This window comes from Equus przewalskii, chromosome 27 (genome assembly GCF_037783145.1).
Source record: "Equus przewalskii isolate Varuska chromosome 27, EquPr2, whole genome shotgun sequence".
NCBI classification, from domain to species: Eukaryota; Metazoa; Chordata; class Mammalia; order Perissodactyla; family Equidae; genus Equus; species Equus przewalskii.
Window position 1 is genome coordinate 31,230,872 of NC_091857.1, and position 15,288 is coordinate 31,246,159.

At 49.1% G+C, this 15,288-nt stretch overlaps 1 protein-coding gene across 8 annotated transcripts in view; it reads right to left on the bottom strand.

Moving 5' to 3' along the window:
* The window catches only part of RUNX1 (RUNX family transcription factor 1), a 263,836-nt gene that overhangs the window by 63,748 nt on the left and 184,800 nt on the right, over positions 1-15,288 (bottom strand). For all 8 annotated transcript variants that reach the window (XM_070597219.1, XM_070597215.1, XM_070597217.1 and 5 more), the window contains one exon: positions 4,040-4,144. In XM_070597219.1, coding sequence (XP_070453320.1) covers positions 4,040-4,144 — 105 coding nt within the window. The remainder of the gene's footprint in view (positions 1-4,039; positions 4,145-15,288) is intronic.

The window sequence follows — 15,288 nt, forward strand, 5'->3', positions numbered from 1 at the left end:
GAGGCACTGCCATTTGCTCTTTCTAGACAATCTGAGAGCCCGGACGAATGTGAGGAGTCATATAAGCCAACACTTCATTTCAAACACGAGGATGCTGAGGCCAGGTCAGCAAGTTTAGAATAGACGATGTACAGATGGTGTGGTATGGATGGAGAGGTGCGTGGACAGATGGACAAGAGGATTCAAGGAGACAGGATTAGGTACCAGGGGCTCCTCATTCTACTTCTGGCTTCCTTCTCAATCTAGGCAAATCATTTCCTTTCTCTGGGCTGCTTTCCCTTATCTATGAGGCGATTAGGCCTGAAGGCTCTCTCAGGTCCCTTCTAGGTCTCACAGTGCTTGATTTCATGAAACAATAGAATTTCTCGAAACTATTTGACTTGGCGATGCCAGGGCCATTTTGCCAGAATCGCCCACAATTCATTGCACCATAATGATAGAAGGGACTGGGAGGTCTTCGTAATCCAGAGATCTGGCACTATCTGGGAATCCTGACTTACACGCAATGGCTTCTCTTAAAATTACATTAGAACGTGGCTGTGAATTATTTACCATAGTCAAGACATGGACATAACCTAAATGTCCGCTGATGGATGAATGGATAAAGAAAATGCGGTAAAGACATACAATGGAATAGCATTCAGCCTACACAAGGAAAGAAATTCTGCCATTTGAAACAAGATGGATGAACCTTGAGGGCATTAAGCTAAGTGAACTAAGTCAGACAGAGAAAGACAAATACTGTATAATCTCACTTATAAGTGGAATTAAAGAAACCCGAACTCATAGAAACAGAGAGTAGACGGTGGTTGCCAGGGCAGGGGGTGGAGGTGGAGTGGGAGGATGGGAAAATGGGTGAAGGTTGTTGACGGGTACAAGCTTCCAGCCCTAAGATGACTAAGTCCTGGGGATGTCCTGTACAGCAGGGTGACTACCCATGCTGAGCACACAATACTGCATTGTCTATTTGGAGGTTGCTAAGAGAGTAGATCTTCAAAGTTCTCAACTTGCACACACACGCACACATACACACTATAACAACTGTAACCTTATTCTGGCAATCATTTCACAATATATTCATAGGTCAAATCACCACGTTTTCAACCTTAAACTTACACAAAGCTATATGCCAATCATATCTCAGTAAAGCTGGGGGAAAAAAGTTCTGCTAACTTTCTCCAAAAAAGAAAAGAAAGTGTGAGCGGAGCTTCATCAAAAAGTAGTTCCCACCTTGAATCAAAATGTTCAAATAATGCGGAAGATAGCAAACTAAAATTAGCAGCGATGGCCCACCCTTGCTTCCCAGGGGAACAGAAAAGTCAGCATTTCTCAAGTCTCTCGGGGAGTCTGTATGCCTGTGACTTTTTTTCTAGAAACCCCTTGTGAAACGTGAGACTCTCTACCTGGGGCTGTAACACACCCCTTTATATCATACTTATTACCTCTCATTTAATTTTTCCCTAGACCCCAAATGAATTCCATTTGGCAGGAAAGACTCCATAAAAATGGATGCCGCTTTGACGCAAATCCCTCCTGTCTGTTCGAAGAGCCCTTCTCAATAATGACTGTTTTCTTAAGTTATGAAACAGCAGGAAACAGAGTAAACTGTATATACAGACAGGCCATTACAATCGCATATTTTTCCCCTCTGACTGCCAATTCTTAAAAGTCAGAGCGGCCACCATTTGTTTTCTGAAGCTCGACCACTTCGTCAGTTCTTTGAATGTTACAGGAAATACTGGCAGCGGGGCACAAACCACGCTTTTTCACGCATGAGAGAATAATAGCACCAGAGGTGCATCAACGGGTCACCTGGCTTAAGCTGCTTCCTCCAGGCAGGTCAGCATTTGAACTGTCTAAGACTTGGCTGTTGCTTCTGTTTTATTTTATTTTTTAATTTATTTTCTTTTATTTTTTTCGAGGAAGATTAACCCTGAGCTAACATCTGCCAATCCTCCTCTTTTTGCTGAGGAAGACTGGCCGTGAGCTCACATCCGTGCCCATCTTCCTCTACTCTATATGTGGGAGGCCTGCCACAGCATGGCTTGCCGCGCCATGTCCGCACCGGGGATCCGAACCGGGGAATCCCGGGCCGCCGAAGCTGAATGTGCGCACTTAACCACTGTGCCACCAGGCCGGCCCCTGTTGCTTCTGTTTTTGAAGCTAGAGATTCCACCCACCAGTGAGGCTTTCTCGAAGTTTACCCTTGAAGTCAATTTCCTTACACCTCATAATTGCTGCCCCCAACCCCACATCGTGCTATAATCTAAGCGTGCTTCCTCTTTGGTCCTCTGTGGAGAGCCAAGGCCCCTGCTTGGCATCTCTGTTATGCTTCATACAGGTCACTATTGGTCTTTGGTTGGTCATTTCTACTTTGGAAACCTACGAAGTTGGGTTTGGTTGGAACTGTGAGGTCCTGTGCCTGTGGCCTGCTTTTCATACAGCCATTAGAATCAGAGGATGCTACCAAGTCCCAGAGTTTCCCGAGTCTGGGCGTGGCCAGAAAGTCTCCACGGGTTTAAGAGAAAAAGCTGAGAAGGGGAGAATGAGGTCAGAGACAACGGGAGTCCCGGAGCAGGCAAATGGCACCAAGGGGATGGAACACGAATGGAACACTGTGTCCTGCGGGGCTGTCCCCGGTGGGCGTGGTGGCCCAGCCCACTCTGGGCATCGGGAAAGCTGAGGCAGCCCCTGAGATGGTGCTAGCAGGTGATCGAGATGCTCTAAGGCTGTGGCCAGGACTGCAGGAAAGACTGCCACCGGCTTCAGTGGTCACAGGACTGCCTGTAGAGAGCCACACCCCAGGGGCAACCTTCGAGCGTCCATTGGCACCCGCACGATGAGAGGGTCCTCTGCAGGCCTGGCCCCAGCGAGTAGCAGCCAGAGATGCAGGCTGGAAGGCTGTGCTGGGAACTGCTAACATTTCCTGAATTCATTCTCTGCGCCAGGCATGCAGCCTTGTCTCATTCAATCTTATAAAGAAGCTCTCATTATTATGCTCATTTTGCAGATGAGGAAACCGAGGTTCAGAGAGGCTCGTAACTTGCTAAAGGCTCGAGAGCACCTGAACCGGAACTCCACTTGTTTACCCTCAGGACCCAAATCCTTAACCACTCCGCTTTGCGACCTGACTTCCCTTCATCTCAACTTCTGGGCAGAGGAGGAAGCTCTGTTTTTGAATCTCTCCCACTGTGAGGAGAGAATAGGCATTTTCTGTGGGGGACCTGACACTATTTCGAGGCCCGCGGATGCCGGGCAGGGGCTGCAGTCAGCTCCACAGATCTGGAACTGGAACCGAGCCTCCGCCCCGGGTGGAGGGTGTGGTTCTGGAAAAGAGTGCGACTCTTGTGTTTACTCAAAGATAGTCATTAAGTCACCGTGAAGACATCTTTCTGCAGACTAAACAACCCTACTCCTTTTTTAAAAAGCTTTCCTCACAGGAGTTATTTTTTTGGTACCATCTTTCTATATTTACTGGCTTTTCCCTGGGCACTCTTCCACCCTCCCAGTCTCTATTTTAAACAATCCTGCAATAAGATTTTGATCTATGCCACAGAAAGAAAAGGCTCATTTTCATCTCCAGTCTTAACAAATGAATAAAAGGCCAGCATGGATGGTAATCAGTCCCTTGTGGTCCACTCTGACCCTCAGGCTTTTTTTGGCCACCCCTGTGTCTGGCCAATCTTCTATTCACTGTTTGTTTCCCATTTTCTTGAACCTCATTGTGTATTTGAGGGACTAGTCTTTAGTCCCATGGAGCCCCAAAATGGTTCCAACATGCACTTGAGCCAGCTTAATTTCCTTTTGCCCTCTAAGAGGATGCTTCAAAAAGAGCCAGGTGCTCAGAGACAACCTTTGAGGAGTGACAGTGTCAACAATAAAATTCTCTCTCCCTACAGGGACATGACGTCCCCCTCTGGCAGGGGTTTTAGCCACTTTTGGGTGATGTCAGTCAAACCCAAGGATTCTGAGACACCGTCCCTGGTGCCTGAGTGGACCAGCCCGGAAGGTGTGCCAGCCCCGGGGGGGGCCCACTTACTTCGAGGTTCTCGGGGTCCATCCACCGTGATTTTGATGGCTCTCTGGTAAGTGGCAACTTGCGGTGGGTTTGTGAAGACAGTGATGGTCAGAGTGAAGCTCTTTCCTGTCGGGACACAAAAGAGAACACGGGAGAATGAGGTGGCGGCCTGCGCGTGCCTGCTCTGTAACTGACCAGGAGTTTGTACCTTCCAGCGCTCGAACTGGAAAGGAGGCAGAACTTCAGCACGGGTGATGGGTTTTTCCAATATTCCCTTGAGTTTGACTTTGCTTAAATTCTGGAATGCACACCCACGGCGTCTGTGTAGACCTCACACTTCACATAGTTACATGGCTTTCCTTTAAGTGTCAATAAACGACACGGAATCAAGAGAGATTCGAATTAGCTTTCTTTGAAGTCAAGACCTCAGGGGACATAGGATCAGACGGGCGGCTAGCCCACTCCTCCCCCCACCACTGCGCCCCCTTTTTATAAACTCAGGGCAAAAAGGAGTCAAAGAAAGCACAGCCATCTTTCCGGGCTAACGTCGTTTGCCTCCAAGGATTAGGAAAGAGAATTCCTAAGTTTGAGGGTAAGCTAAATTAAAATTATTCTCCCCGCATTTCAAAAATACTAATTGCCAACTGATTTTAAATATTATTTTTAAATGCTAGATCTTATTAGAGGCCCTCATGGGATTGGCCAGATAAAATTTATACTCAACAAATGGACTTAAGAATATGTAACTGACACACTGAGATTCAGTAAGTGCTACAAACATCCACATGCACGTGATTTCCATCTAAACATTTTACACATACTTATGAAATGTGAGCATGGCTTCATTGCATATGTCTAACGCAAGGCTTTTAATAACTTTACAAATTATTTAAAAAATGTTTATAATTTATAATACAATTACTAACTTATAAATAATAAATATAATAATAGTTAATACTAACATTATAATTATTACTATCTAAATATGTTATGATATCAAACATTTCTTCTTGGCCAAGTAGTTCAGAGGCTAGATTCTGAGTTTAAATCCTGGCTAGCTGACCTTTGGCAAGGCACTTGACCTCTCTGGGCCTCAGTGCCCTTACCTGGAAGATGGGTACATATAACTTTGCCTACCTTATAGAATTTAGAGGGAGGTTAAATGAGTTAATATGAGCAAAACTGTTAAAACAGTATCTGGCACACAGTATTCAAAGGCATGTTTGTCTGTGTGTGTGTGCGCGTTGTGCTCAATTCCGTTATTTCTCTTCTCCGCTTCTCATAGCTACACGACAGGATCCTAAGGTTTGACTAGGCATGATGTTCAGACCTCCTGCACCGACTAACAGTTAACACAGACTTTCTCCTCTCAATCATGTAGCATAAAACGAAACTGAAAAGAAATAAAAGGAAAGCGAACCAGGACCACTCGTTCCCCAATCCGCTCACAAAATCAAGTTGTCTTCCTTCCCCAAGTTAGAAAGAACAGAGTTTCTTCAACTGTCACGCATGTTTTAATACAAAAGAAGGCCACGGAAGAATGCTCCATGACGATACTATCTTTGGCCACAGCAAGCCAGTGATTCCTAGCCATGAAAACTCTCGCTAAACAATCCCCAAGGATTTGGAGTCTGTCTAAATTAAAGTCTGTGACAAGAAGGACAATTGCAAATGATGAGCGGATGATGAAACTGGCCTCGTCCGGCATGGCTTCATAACCAAAGTCACGGGCGGCCTCTCTTCACAGCTTAGGCGAGGATGCGTCCTGGGGAGGGGTGCACCATGGGGCCCGAGCCCTAAGGAAACTCAGGAGGCCCTCACCCAAATTCATCTTCCCCATCAGTGGGCTTCCTCTCCTGGAACCCGGAGAAGAATCCTTTTGGGCTTTAGGGATTTGCAATCTTTAGGACATCCTTCCAATGTCACCAGGCGACATCCAGATTGTTGTCTCCCCTGACAAGTAGCTGAAGGAGAGGAACTGGCAGGAGAGGCTGCAGGCCAGGCCCAGTGTGGAGGGCTCAGCGACGGGGAGGCAGGCACCACGGTCACCTGCCCATCTGGCTGGGTAGTCTCCAGCTTTCTAAGAACCAGTCAGAGGAGCAGAGGCACCTCGGCCCTGAGAACAGCCCCATCCACGTGCTCCTCTCAGCATTACGGCCAGTCTGTCCCTTCTCTACCAGGAAGCTACAAGATGGTACCTGTAGATGGAATCCCACAGCCAGCTTCTAGGATCTTCTCACGAATAGGTCCCCACCTACATGTTATTTCTCTCCCACTCCTCCTCCTCCCCCAGCCAGGCTCCCTTCCTCTGAGTTCCACTCAGAAGCCATGGGATTCCTGCTTTGGGGTCTGTCTTGCTCCTGCCACTCTGTCAGCCTTCAAGGCTTCCTGGCCCCATGCCCCCCTCCATCTTCCTGGCTTCAGGGACGGGCGCTAGTCACTCATCTTTCAAGCAGCCTTCCTTGACAACTGCAGTTCGCTTTGTGGCTGTTTGGGCACCTCATAAAGCATTCTTCCCCTTTGATCAGGATGTTGGGCTGAATGGGGTTTGTGGCTGTAACGGCCTGAGGGCAGGGGTCGTGTTCTATACCCACCAAGTGTCCCTCACAGGCACATGAGGAAGGATGACTGTGGGAGGGGCTCCAGTATAGAGGGAGGGATTGAAATGAAAAAAAAAAAGTACCTTGAAGACACAAGCAATGAGCAATGACATTGCCCCAGTGACTGAGCAGGCCTGTGTGTGTGTGTGTGTGTGTCTGTGTGTGTGTGTGAGGCGGGCAGTGGGGGTATGGGGGGCTGCCTGAAAAAGAGTTAGAAGATTTGAGTTCGTGTACAAATGATTTAGTGATTTGACCTCTCCAGATCTCAGCTTCCTTGTCTGCAAAACAAGGGGGGGGGTCGTGGGATACATACAACGTCACTTTCAAGTGTGATTTTATCTCCCGAGCACACAGTGCTCCTGGGTGCTCAGCTCCATGTGTAGGTGTGTGCATGCCACCCCCGGCCCTGTGCTTCCTCTGTTGCCTGCAACTTCAGCCTTTCAGAGAGTCCCTGACAACACTGTATTCGTTTCCGAGGGCTGCTGGGACAAATTACTACAAACTCTGTGGCTTAAAGCTACTGAAATTTATCCTCTCACAGTCCTGGAGGCCACAAGTCCAACATCAAGGTATCGCAGGGCCACGCTCCCCTTGAAGGCTCCAGGGAAGAACCCTTCCTTCTTTGCCTTGCCGACCAATTTCTAGCAGTTGCTAGAATCCTCACCCTGTAGCAGCATCACTCCAGTCTCTGCCCCTGCCATCACGTGGCCTTCCTCCCTCCTGTGGCCAAACCTCCTTCTCCTTGTAAGGACACCAGTCATTGGATTCAGGGCCTACCCTAACCCAGCAGGACCTCACCTGAACTTGGTTACATCCGCGAAGCCCGTCTTTCTCACTAAGGTCACAGTCTGAGGTTACCAGTGGACACGAATATTTTAGAGAACACTGTTCACTCCAGTGCAAACACAAATGTCATAAGAGTTCTGGTCTTGGCACCACAAGTGACAACTGCTCCACAGGCACCTGTGTGTTCTACCCCCCGAAATGATCCCACCCCTGTGGGGGCCCTCCTACCATCATCCTACTCTTGATTTCCTAAATGACAACAAAGAATCATTGTCTTCATAATATTGGCATTTTTAGGTCTGTGTTGAACTTACAACTGTTCAAACACGTCCCCATATACTATGTCACTTGGTCCTCACACGCTTTCATGAAATAAGATAGATTTTATCATCCTGGATTAACAGGTAGCAAAGCCAAGGCTCAGAGAGGTTACGTAATTTGCTCAAAGTCACACAGCTCGCACACACAGCAGACCCAGATCTCCCAGCTGTACGCTCACTGTTCTTCACATTATTGTCATGAGGTCAGAATCTCCACCTGCAAACTCAGAGGCATCAGTGCCAAGAATCTGGATTTGTGGTACTTTTCCCATGCTCTGCCACTGTCCCCCAAAGTGAAAATAGTCCCAGTGACTCTGATGCACCCAAACTGTACTTGCTGGCTGACTGTTAGCCCTTTCATAGTTCAAAAGCGGTTTCTTACTGAGCTGAATTTGGGTTCCGGGCAGTCAAGGGCTTAACGACGCCCCCTGGGTAACCACTGACTGGCCTACGTAATAGGGGATGAAATTCAACCAAAGTGAGTATTTGTGACATGGCTGCTCATCATTATAATTCCATGATTTTATGCCCATCATTTTATGTGCAGTCTTAAGAAGTGTCTGTCCAGCAAAATATACTAAGCGGGGTGTGTCGGCCACAATGACATGGTTCACGCAGGTGGAGCTATCCTGGTGCCTGCCCTCACCGTGGGCTCTTGTTTACAGCTTTGAGACCCGGGGACCTCTGCTTATTGCCCCAAAGACAGAGGTCTTATGTCACAACTTTTTGCTCCCTGGTGTGCATGGATTTTTTTCCCTGCGGGGAAAACCTTCCTCTTCCTCGTCTTCTTCCGACCAGACCTGGCACCGTGCTTGATAACGGGGGACGGCCTGACTGCCCTGCTGAGCCTCAGGACCCACCGCGCCCACCCTCCACCCGCCTGGGCCCATCCCCACTGAGACACAGCCCTTCCTGGCCTGCACCTGCACGAGGAGGGGTAGCTGCATCTCAGAGCACACGTGTTATTAGCCGGATTCCCTCATTAAAATGACCTATGGGCCTGGTATTTGAAGTGCATGGGTGTGAAGAGTAGAGTCTCAAGTGTTTTTCTCAGCAAGCTGCGGCCAGACCAGTGAGGCAGAGGAGAGGGAGGACCACAGACGGGCTCAGTCACAACAGCTCCCAAATTGGCTCTGTAGGACCCAGTGCGGGGCGGGAGGATGGGGCCGCCGCAGGGAGAACTGACGGTCGCTCCCTCCTGCAGCCTGCAGCAGGCCGGGCCAGGAGAACCTGGGAGGCTCCCCGGAGACAAGCAGAGGCCTTGGCCCGCGCACGGGTGCCCCGGGTGTGCTGCCCAAAGGCTGCAGCTCTCAGCGCCCGAGGGGGCAAGCTGCAGGGTTACAGGTGTCCTGTGGGGCATTCCCAGTGGAAGGAGCCCAGGAAAGGGGGGCACTGAGACCCTCCTTACCCCGCTCAGGGAATCCTAACCCAAACAGCAGCCGCAGTTCCAGCCAGCGGTTGGGCTCCCGGAGGAATACAATTTAGAAGCGTGAACACTAGGACTGAACAAGAAAGTGGGAAGAAACGACAAGGGAGAGAAAGGTTGTCTTGACTTATGCCTGGAAGCAACAAAAGATGACAATTGATTGTATAACCCCGTGGACGAAGAAACATATAAGGTGCCAGTTAACAGTATGAGCCCTCAAGCTGAACTGCCTTTGTTCAAATCCCAGCTCTACCACTTGCTAGCTGTGTGACCTTGGGCAAGTTACTTAACCTCTCTGTGGCCTCAGCTTTATCATCGGTAAAATGGGGTTAATAACAGTCCTTCCATCTCATAGTGTTGTTATACAAGTTAAATGAAATAATGAATCAGCAAATATCAGCTTAGTTCTTATTAAAGACGTGATAAATGCGATTCCACAATAACCAGAGTTGTGGGCGATCCCATGAAGAGGGGCTGGTGAGGAAGCGGCACTGAGGTCTGATGGCGGGAGGTGAGTGTGTGCATCAGCGTTCGGCACGCGGTGCCGACGGAGCTCCGGGCCCATCCTCTTCTCTAGGAATTCCAGCAAACCGAGGCCAAGCAGAGAAGGCAGCAGGCAGGGCGGCAGAATGAGGTCCAAGGAGCCATCAGGAAAACCACACATCTGACGGGCACTTCAAGTTCAAGTTCACTCCCGCCCCGCCAGCTGGCGACCTTCGTAAGGCACAACTGTGACTGGCTGATCCTGCTTTATAAACAAGCCAGGCCAAATGCTCCCCCCCCGGAGCATGTGTTGTCCCCCTTGACGCCAGTTTGTTCATCCAAATGCCAGCGCAAAATATTCGCTGCTTTATTTAGTTGGGAAGAAGGTCACGGGGTGAGTTTTTCTGGACACTTGCTGCCGCGACACAGCCTCTGAGGCGAGGCAGCCACGAGGCCCCGGGTCTGTGCTTTGTGAGTCCTCACGATGACGGGCTGGGGCTGGTGGACTCCAACAGCCGGCTGTGGTCTCACGAAGCCGGGCTGGACCCCGCAGTTCTGCACGGCCCGGGACACCCTCCACGTCCTCACCGCCTCTGGGAAGCGGCAAACCCTCTGGACTGTTGCAAATGTGCATGGTGCTCCCCAAAGGGCCAGGGCGGGGAGAGCAACGGAAGGTGAAAAGGAGACTTGAAATCATTTCTTGTCCAGGAGTGGAATCCTGAGTTTAGAGATCGTGCCCGTCGCATCACAGCAATGTCCTCCTACGCCAGCGGGGGTCTGAGAGGAGACCCTTGACTCCTGTCCTGCTGCGGGCATCCCTCTCTAGGTCTGATGCGTGGTAGCCGGTCCACATGAGTTGGCCCCTCAGCCACTGGGTTCTGTTTCTGTCCTTCTGCTTGGTGTAGGTTTAGATCCTGGAGTCATCTTCTCCTTTTCGAGGCAGTTTCGGTGGGATGTGAAACTTGCTCTTTGTCATGAAAGGGAAGGCCATGCCCACAGAGGACAATTGTCTGCCCTGGGGGTCATGCAGCTTGGGAAACACAATCCCAACATTTTTCACATCTCAACTGGTGTGTCACAATCACAGCTCATTTGCACATCTCCGCAGGAAAGCCCGTGGTGCTCACAAACGTTAAAAAAGCAAGAGAGCAAGAAAGAAAAAGTCATAGAAAAAAAAAAATACAGCTTTGGAAAACCAAGAAAGCCAAGGAAGGCTCAAGTTTTGTTCTTTGCAAATTCTGGAAATCCCAAAAGATTCTGAAACGTTGCAGACGTTTTTCTCCTTTTACTGCGTAGATTGCGCTGGGTCTAACTTTGATCGTGGGTAACTAAGCATTCATATTAACGCACCCTCAGACTCCAGGGGAAATCGGAATTTGGGGTATTTTTCACAAAGTATTTTTAGTTTATGTTTCTCACTTTTCCACTGGAAAAAGCTAATAGCCCAAATTCATGCTTTTGCTCCTCATTCATTTCCTTACCCAAACACTTAGCATTATTTCTGACAGTGGAGGTATATAACGATTTATTTGGGGGTTTGTGAATAGGGTATGAGTCCTTCACCTCGCACAGAATTTCCCGGTTTCTCTAAATGGAACTGAAATGAAGGTGTCAGTGTACCTCCACTCGAACGCCTAGTGCCCCTGTGTCTGCAGATGCCTTTATCCAGCTTCACCTGCCTCCACACAGGCCAAATGCAGATGACAGGCCAAGCTACCGGCACAAGGGCAACCCCCAAAGTCAACTGAAAGTCAGGTGCTTAAAAATACAAAACTCAGTTTTCCATAAAAAACCAACATTTTTTTGGAACGAAGGATCGTTTGAAAAATAGCTGTTTTCCTTAGAGAAAACGAAACACATGCAAAGCTTTTTCTCTGAAGATGTTCTATAAGAATGAGTTGTTTGAGGCCCGGGACAGCGTTTTATTGATCTTTGCATCTTCTGTTCCGAGGCAATGAAAGGCTGTTTGATAAATGGATCAGTGAATCATTCTGTAAACTTTTGGTTTGACAGCTGGTTCTTTATGATGTCTGATTTCACTTGGAAAGCAGGGCTTTCCTTTTCCGTGGCCTCACAGAAGGAATGGGTGGGCCAGCCTTTCTCTGCAGGAGGGGTTTTTACTGAACCCCAAGGTGCCACGATGCGCACGCCATTTTGCATTGCTTTTCCCCAGATTTCATGGTATCACATGGTATCACAGTTCCTGGGTATCTTGGTTGCAGAACCATATTTTAATCGTTTTAGCCCAAACACCCCCAAGACCCTGAATTCACAGCTCTCTTTAGGCCAAGGCCACGCCTGCTGCCAGGAGAACCTTCTGGCTGGCGCATCTAAATTCCCCAGTCTCCACTTATCGGGCTAGAGGTTAACATAGGGCAGGTGACCAAAGTGACCTTGTGGGGCTGGCGTAGTCCTCACCTGACCCTGCTCGTGACCATAGCCCAGGGCTTCAGACGTGCAACCCTGCGCCACATGGCACCACAGGAGAGAAGCCTGCGGTATGGACATTCTGAAGGGGAGGCAGCCTCGGGGCCTCAGTTCCTGCTCACCAGCTTCTAACTCCTACAGCAGCTTCTGCAGGAAGCAGCTGGGGGCAGGAGGCTGAGTGGAAAAAGAGGAAAGCTGAGGCAAGGCTGGGGGGTGCGGCCGGGAAGGCCTGGCCTGGGGGAGCTGACTTCTAGGTACCGTAACATTGACCAAACGGGGTGTTTGCAAGCTGGATACACACATCTGAGGCTGCCTGAGAGGAGAAATGGGAGTTTTTGGTCTCTAAGCCACCAAGCACCCTCCAAACACACTTTCCATTCTTCAGCCTGCAATCCAAGCATCTTTCTACCACTTGTCCCTGGTGATGTCAATTCCTTGCTTAAAACCTGTGGGTGGGTCTCCATTTCACTAGGACCGGCCCAAATTCCCAATGTGGTTGTCACAGCCCTTATCAGCTCTCTCCGGCTCATCTCACTCCTAGGCCTCCCCCAGCTGGCTACCAAGCATCTCTTGGCTCCTCACCAGGCCAGGTGTTCCTCCCCAACTCTGTTTTCTCTGCTTGGACAATCTTCCGGATGCCTTTGCCTGGGCAGCCTCCTCCACGCCCTGAAATGTCTCAGCTGAGATGACAGTTTGTCCATGAGACCCCTCACCTCTTTCCTAGGTTAGGCACCGCTGCTCCTTTGCTCCTGTCACACCTGTTCATTGCACTGACCACTCAGAATAGTGATGGCCTGATGAATTGTTGACCCCTCACCAGCCCCCGAAGGCTGTGGCTTCTCTTGGGTTGAACTTCGTATCTGCAATGGGAGCCAGTGCCTGGCACACAGTAGGGACACAGTCCATATCTGATGATGGAATGAATGAATAAATTGCCATCATTGAATGGCCTCTGGGAGGGTGGGGATAGCGCTAATAAAATAGTAGTGGACACCATACTTCCCTAATTGGAAAGGATATCAAGCCTGTGAAAGACCCACCAATTAAAACAGAGAATTCAAGGTCCATCAGGTGACCAGAGCCCAGCTGGGATGATGATATTATTACTATTCATGTATTTATTTATGAATTCCTGCTATGTCTCAGGCACTCTCATGAGTTCTTTGTAGGATTAAGGAACATAAATTCCTTGCCATCGAGGAGTGGACAGTGGAAAATAGCGTCGTTCCCAACTTTCTGATCCAGAGGAACACAAGCTAACTCCTGCCTGCTCTTTTCCCTCCTCCCTCAGCGACTCTGGCTGTAGATGGAGAAACAATTCCAAGGTGAGCCATACCTCTCCTTCCTAAGTCTTGTTACACACACATCATCTCGTTTTAATCCTCCTAATAACCTTTCGTGGCGTATATGAAAGGCATCGTCATGCCTATTGTACAGATGGGGAGACTGAGGCCGGCATGCCCACTTATGAATCAGAGGACTACCAAATGAGACACCATGGCTTTAGTATAATCTAGAGCCCACAGATTTGGGCAGAATGCGAGGTAACAGTGCAGTAAGATACCGCTCCAAGTAACAGCCAGATGAATCAATTCTCCATCCACATGTGGCTAAAAAAAAGAAAAACGAGCACGGATGTTCACAGGCAGTTTCTGAAAACGCTGAGATGCAACCTTAAAATGGCTTCCAATGCAACAGCCAGGATGTCCTCAAGTACGGTCCAAGGCAAGCCGCCGTGGCACTACTATAAACCCCCCCAACCTGGGTGGAGCCAGCAATTACCGTGCAGGAAGAATGCGAGGCTGCTGGGTGCCAGCCTGGAGAGGCCAGGGACAGGACAAAGAGATTATTCTGCTTCATTGTTAAAACGCAGTGTTTATTGTGAAAATACGATCGGGAATTAAAGGGGCATGTATGAATCATAAATATTTGCATGCCATTAATGTTTGGACAAAGGAGCTGCAAGGGCTGAGCTTTTCCCATGAAAAACAGTGCTTCGAATTACAGTACATATTTAATTTCGTCTCTTCCATTGCTAATCTGAAATCCCAGGGCCTGCTTCGGATAACCCTTTCAGAACCCGAGAACTCTACGGGGCCAGGGAGAAGGATAAGCGTGGATGTTCCCCTCCTGGAAAACTCATCTATTTAGATAAACAAAAACGCACGTCCCCGTGCTCTAGTTTGTCACGAGCTCACAGACTTTCCATCATCTGGTCCACAGAGTGAGTGGCCCAGCGCCAGATCTTACCAGGCAAAGAGGTCACCTCTAAAGTGTGTCTTATCTCAGGTAATCCTCACGGCACACCCCAGCCCCATGCACCAAGGCAGGATCGGGCTCAGACAGATCAAGTAACTTGCCCAGGACACACAGCTCTAAACCAGTGTTCTCAACTAGGGGCGATCATCCACCCCACCTCCCCAGGGGACATTTGGCAACGTCTGCGGACATTGCTGGTTGGCAGACTGGGAGCGGGGAATGCTACTGGCTACTGGGTAGAGGCCAGGGATGCTGCTAGCCATCCAGCAATGCCCCACAGCAAAGAGTAATCAGCCCTAAATGTCGGTAGTGCCTGAGGAGAGACATCTTTCTCCGAGTGGAGAATCCAGGAAAGTCCATGTGCTAACCACTAGGCTATACGGCCTAGAGTGGAAAGGGTCCCGGTGTAGTGACTCATTTGGAGATTTTTAATGAGCCCCTGCTCTGTGTCAGGGACTGATCTAGTTACTGCTGACACCCCAGTGTGCTTTTCTGGTTAAGGGCTGAATCTTTGTTTTTTGATTTTTTTCTTTTTTTTTTTTGGTGAGGAAAATTGGCCCCAAGCTAATGTCCATTGCCAATCTTCCTCTCTTTTTTTATTCTTTTTTTTTGTAGGAAGATTAGCCCGGCACTAACATCTGCTGCCAATCCTCCTCTTTTTGCTGAAGAAGACTGGCCCTGAGCTAACATCTGTGCCCATGTTCCTCTACTTTATATGTTGGATGCCTGCACAGCATGGCTTGCCAAGCAGTGCCATGTCTGCACCCGGGATCCAAACTGGCGAACCTCAGGCCGCTGAAGTGGAACGTGTGAACTTAACCGCTGTGCCACCAGGCCGGCCCCAATCTTCCTCTTTTTGCTTGAGCAAGATTGTCACTGAGCTAACATCTGTGCCAATCTTCCTTTATTTTATGCAGGATGCCACCACAGCTTGGCTTGACGAGCAGTGCTAGGTCCATACCCGGGATT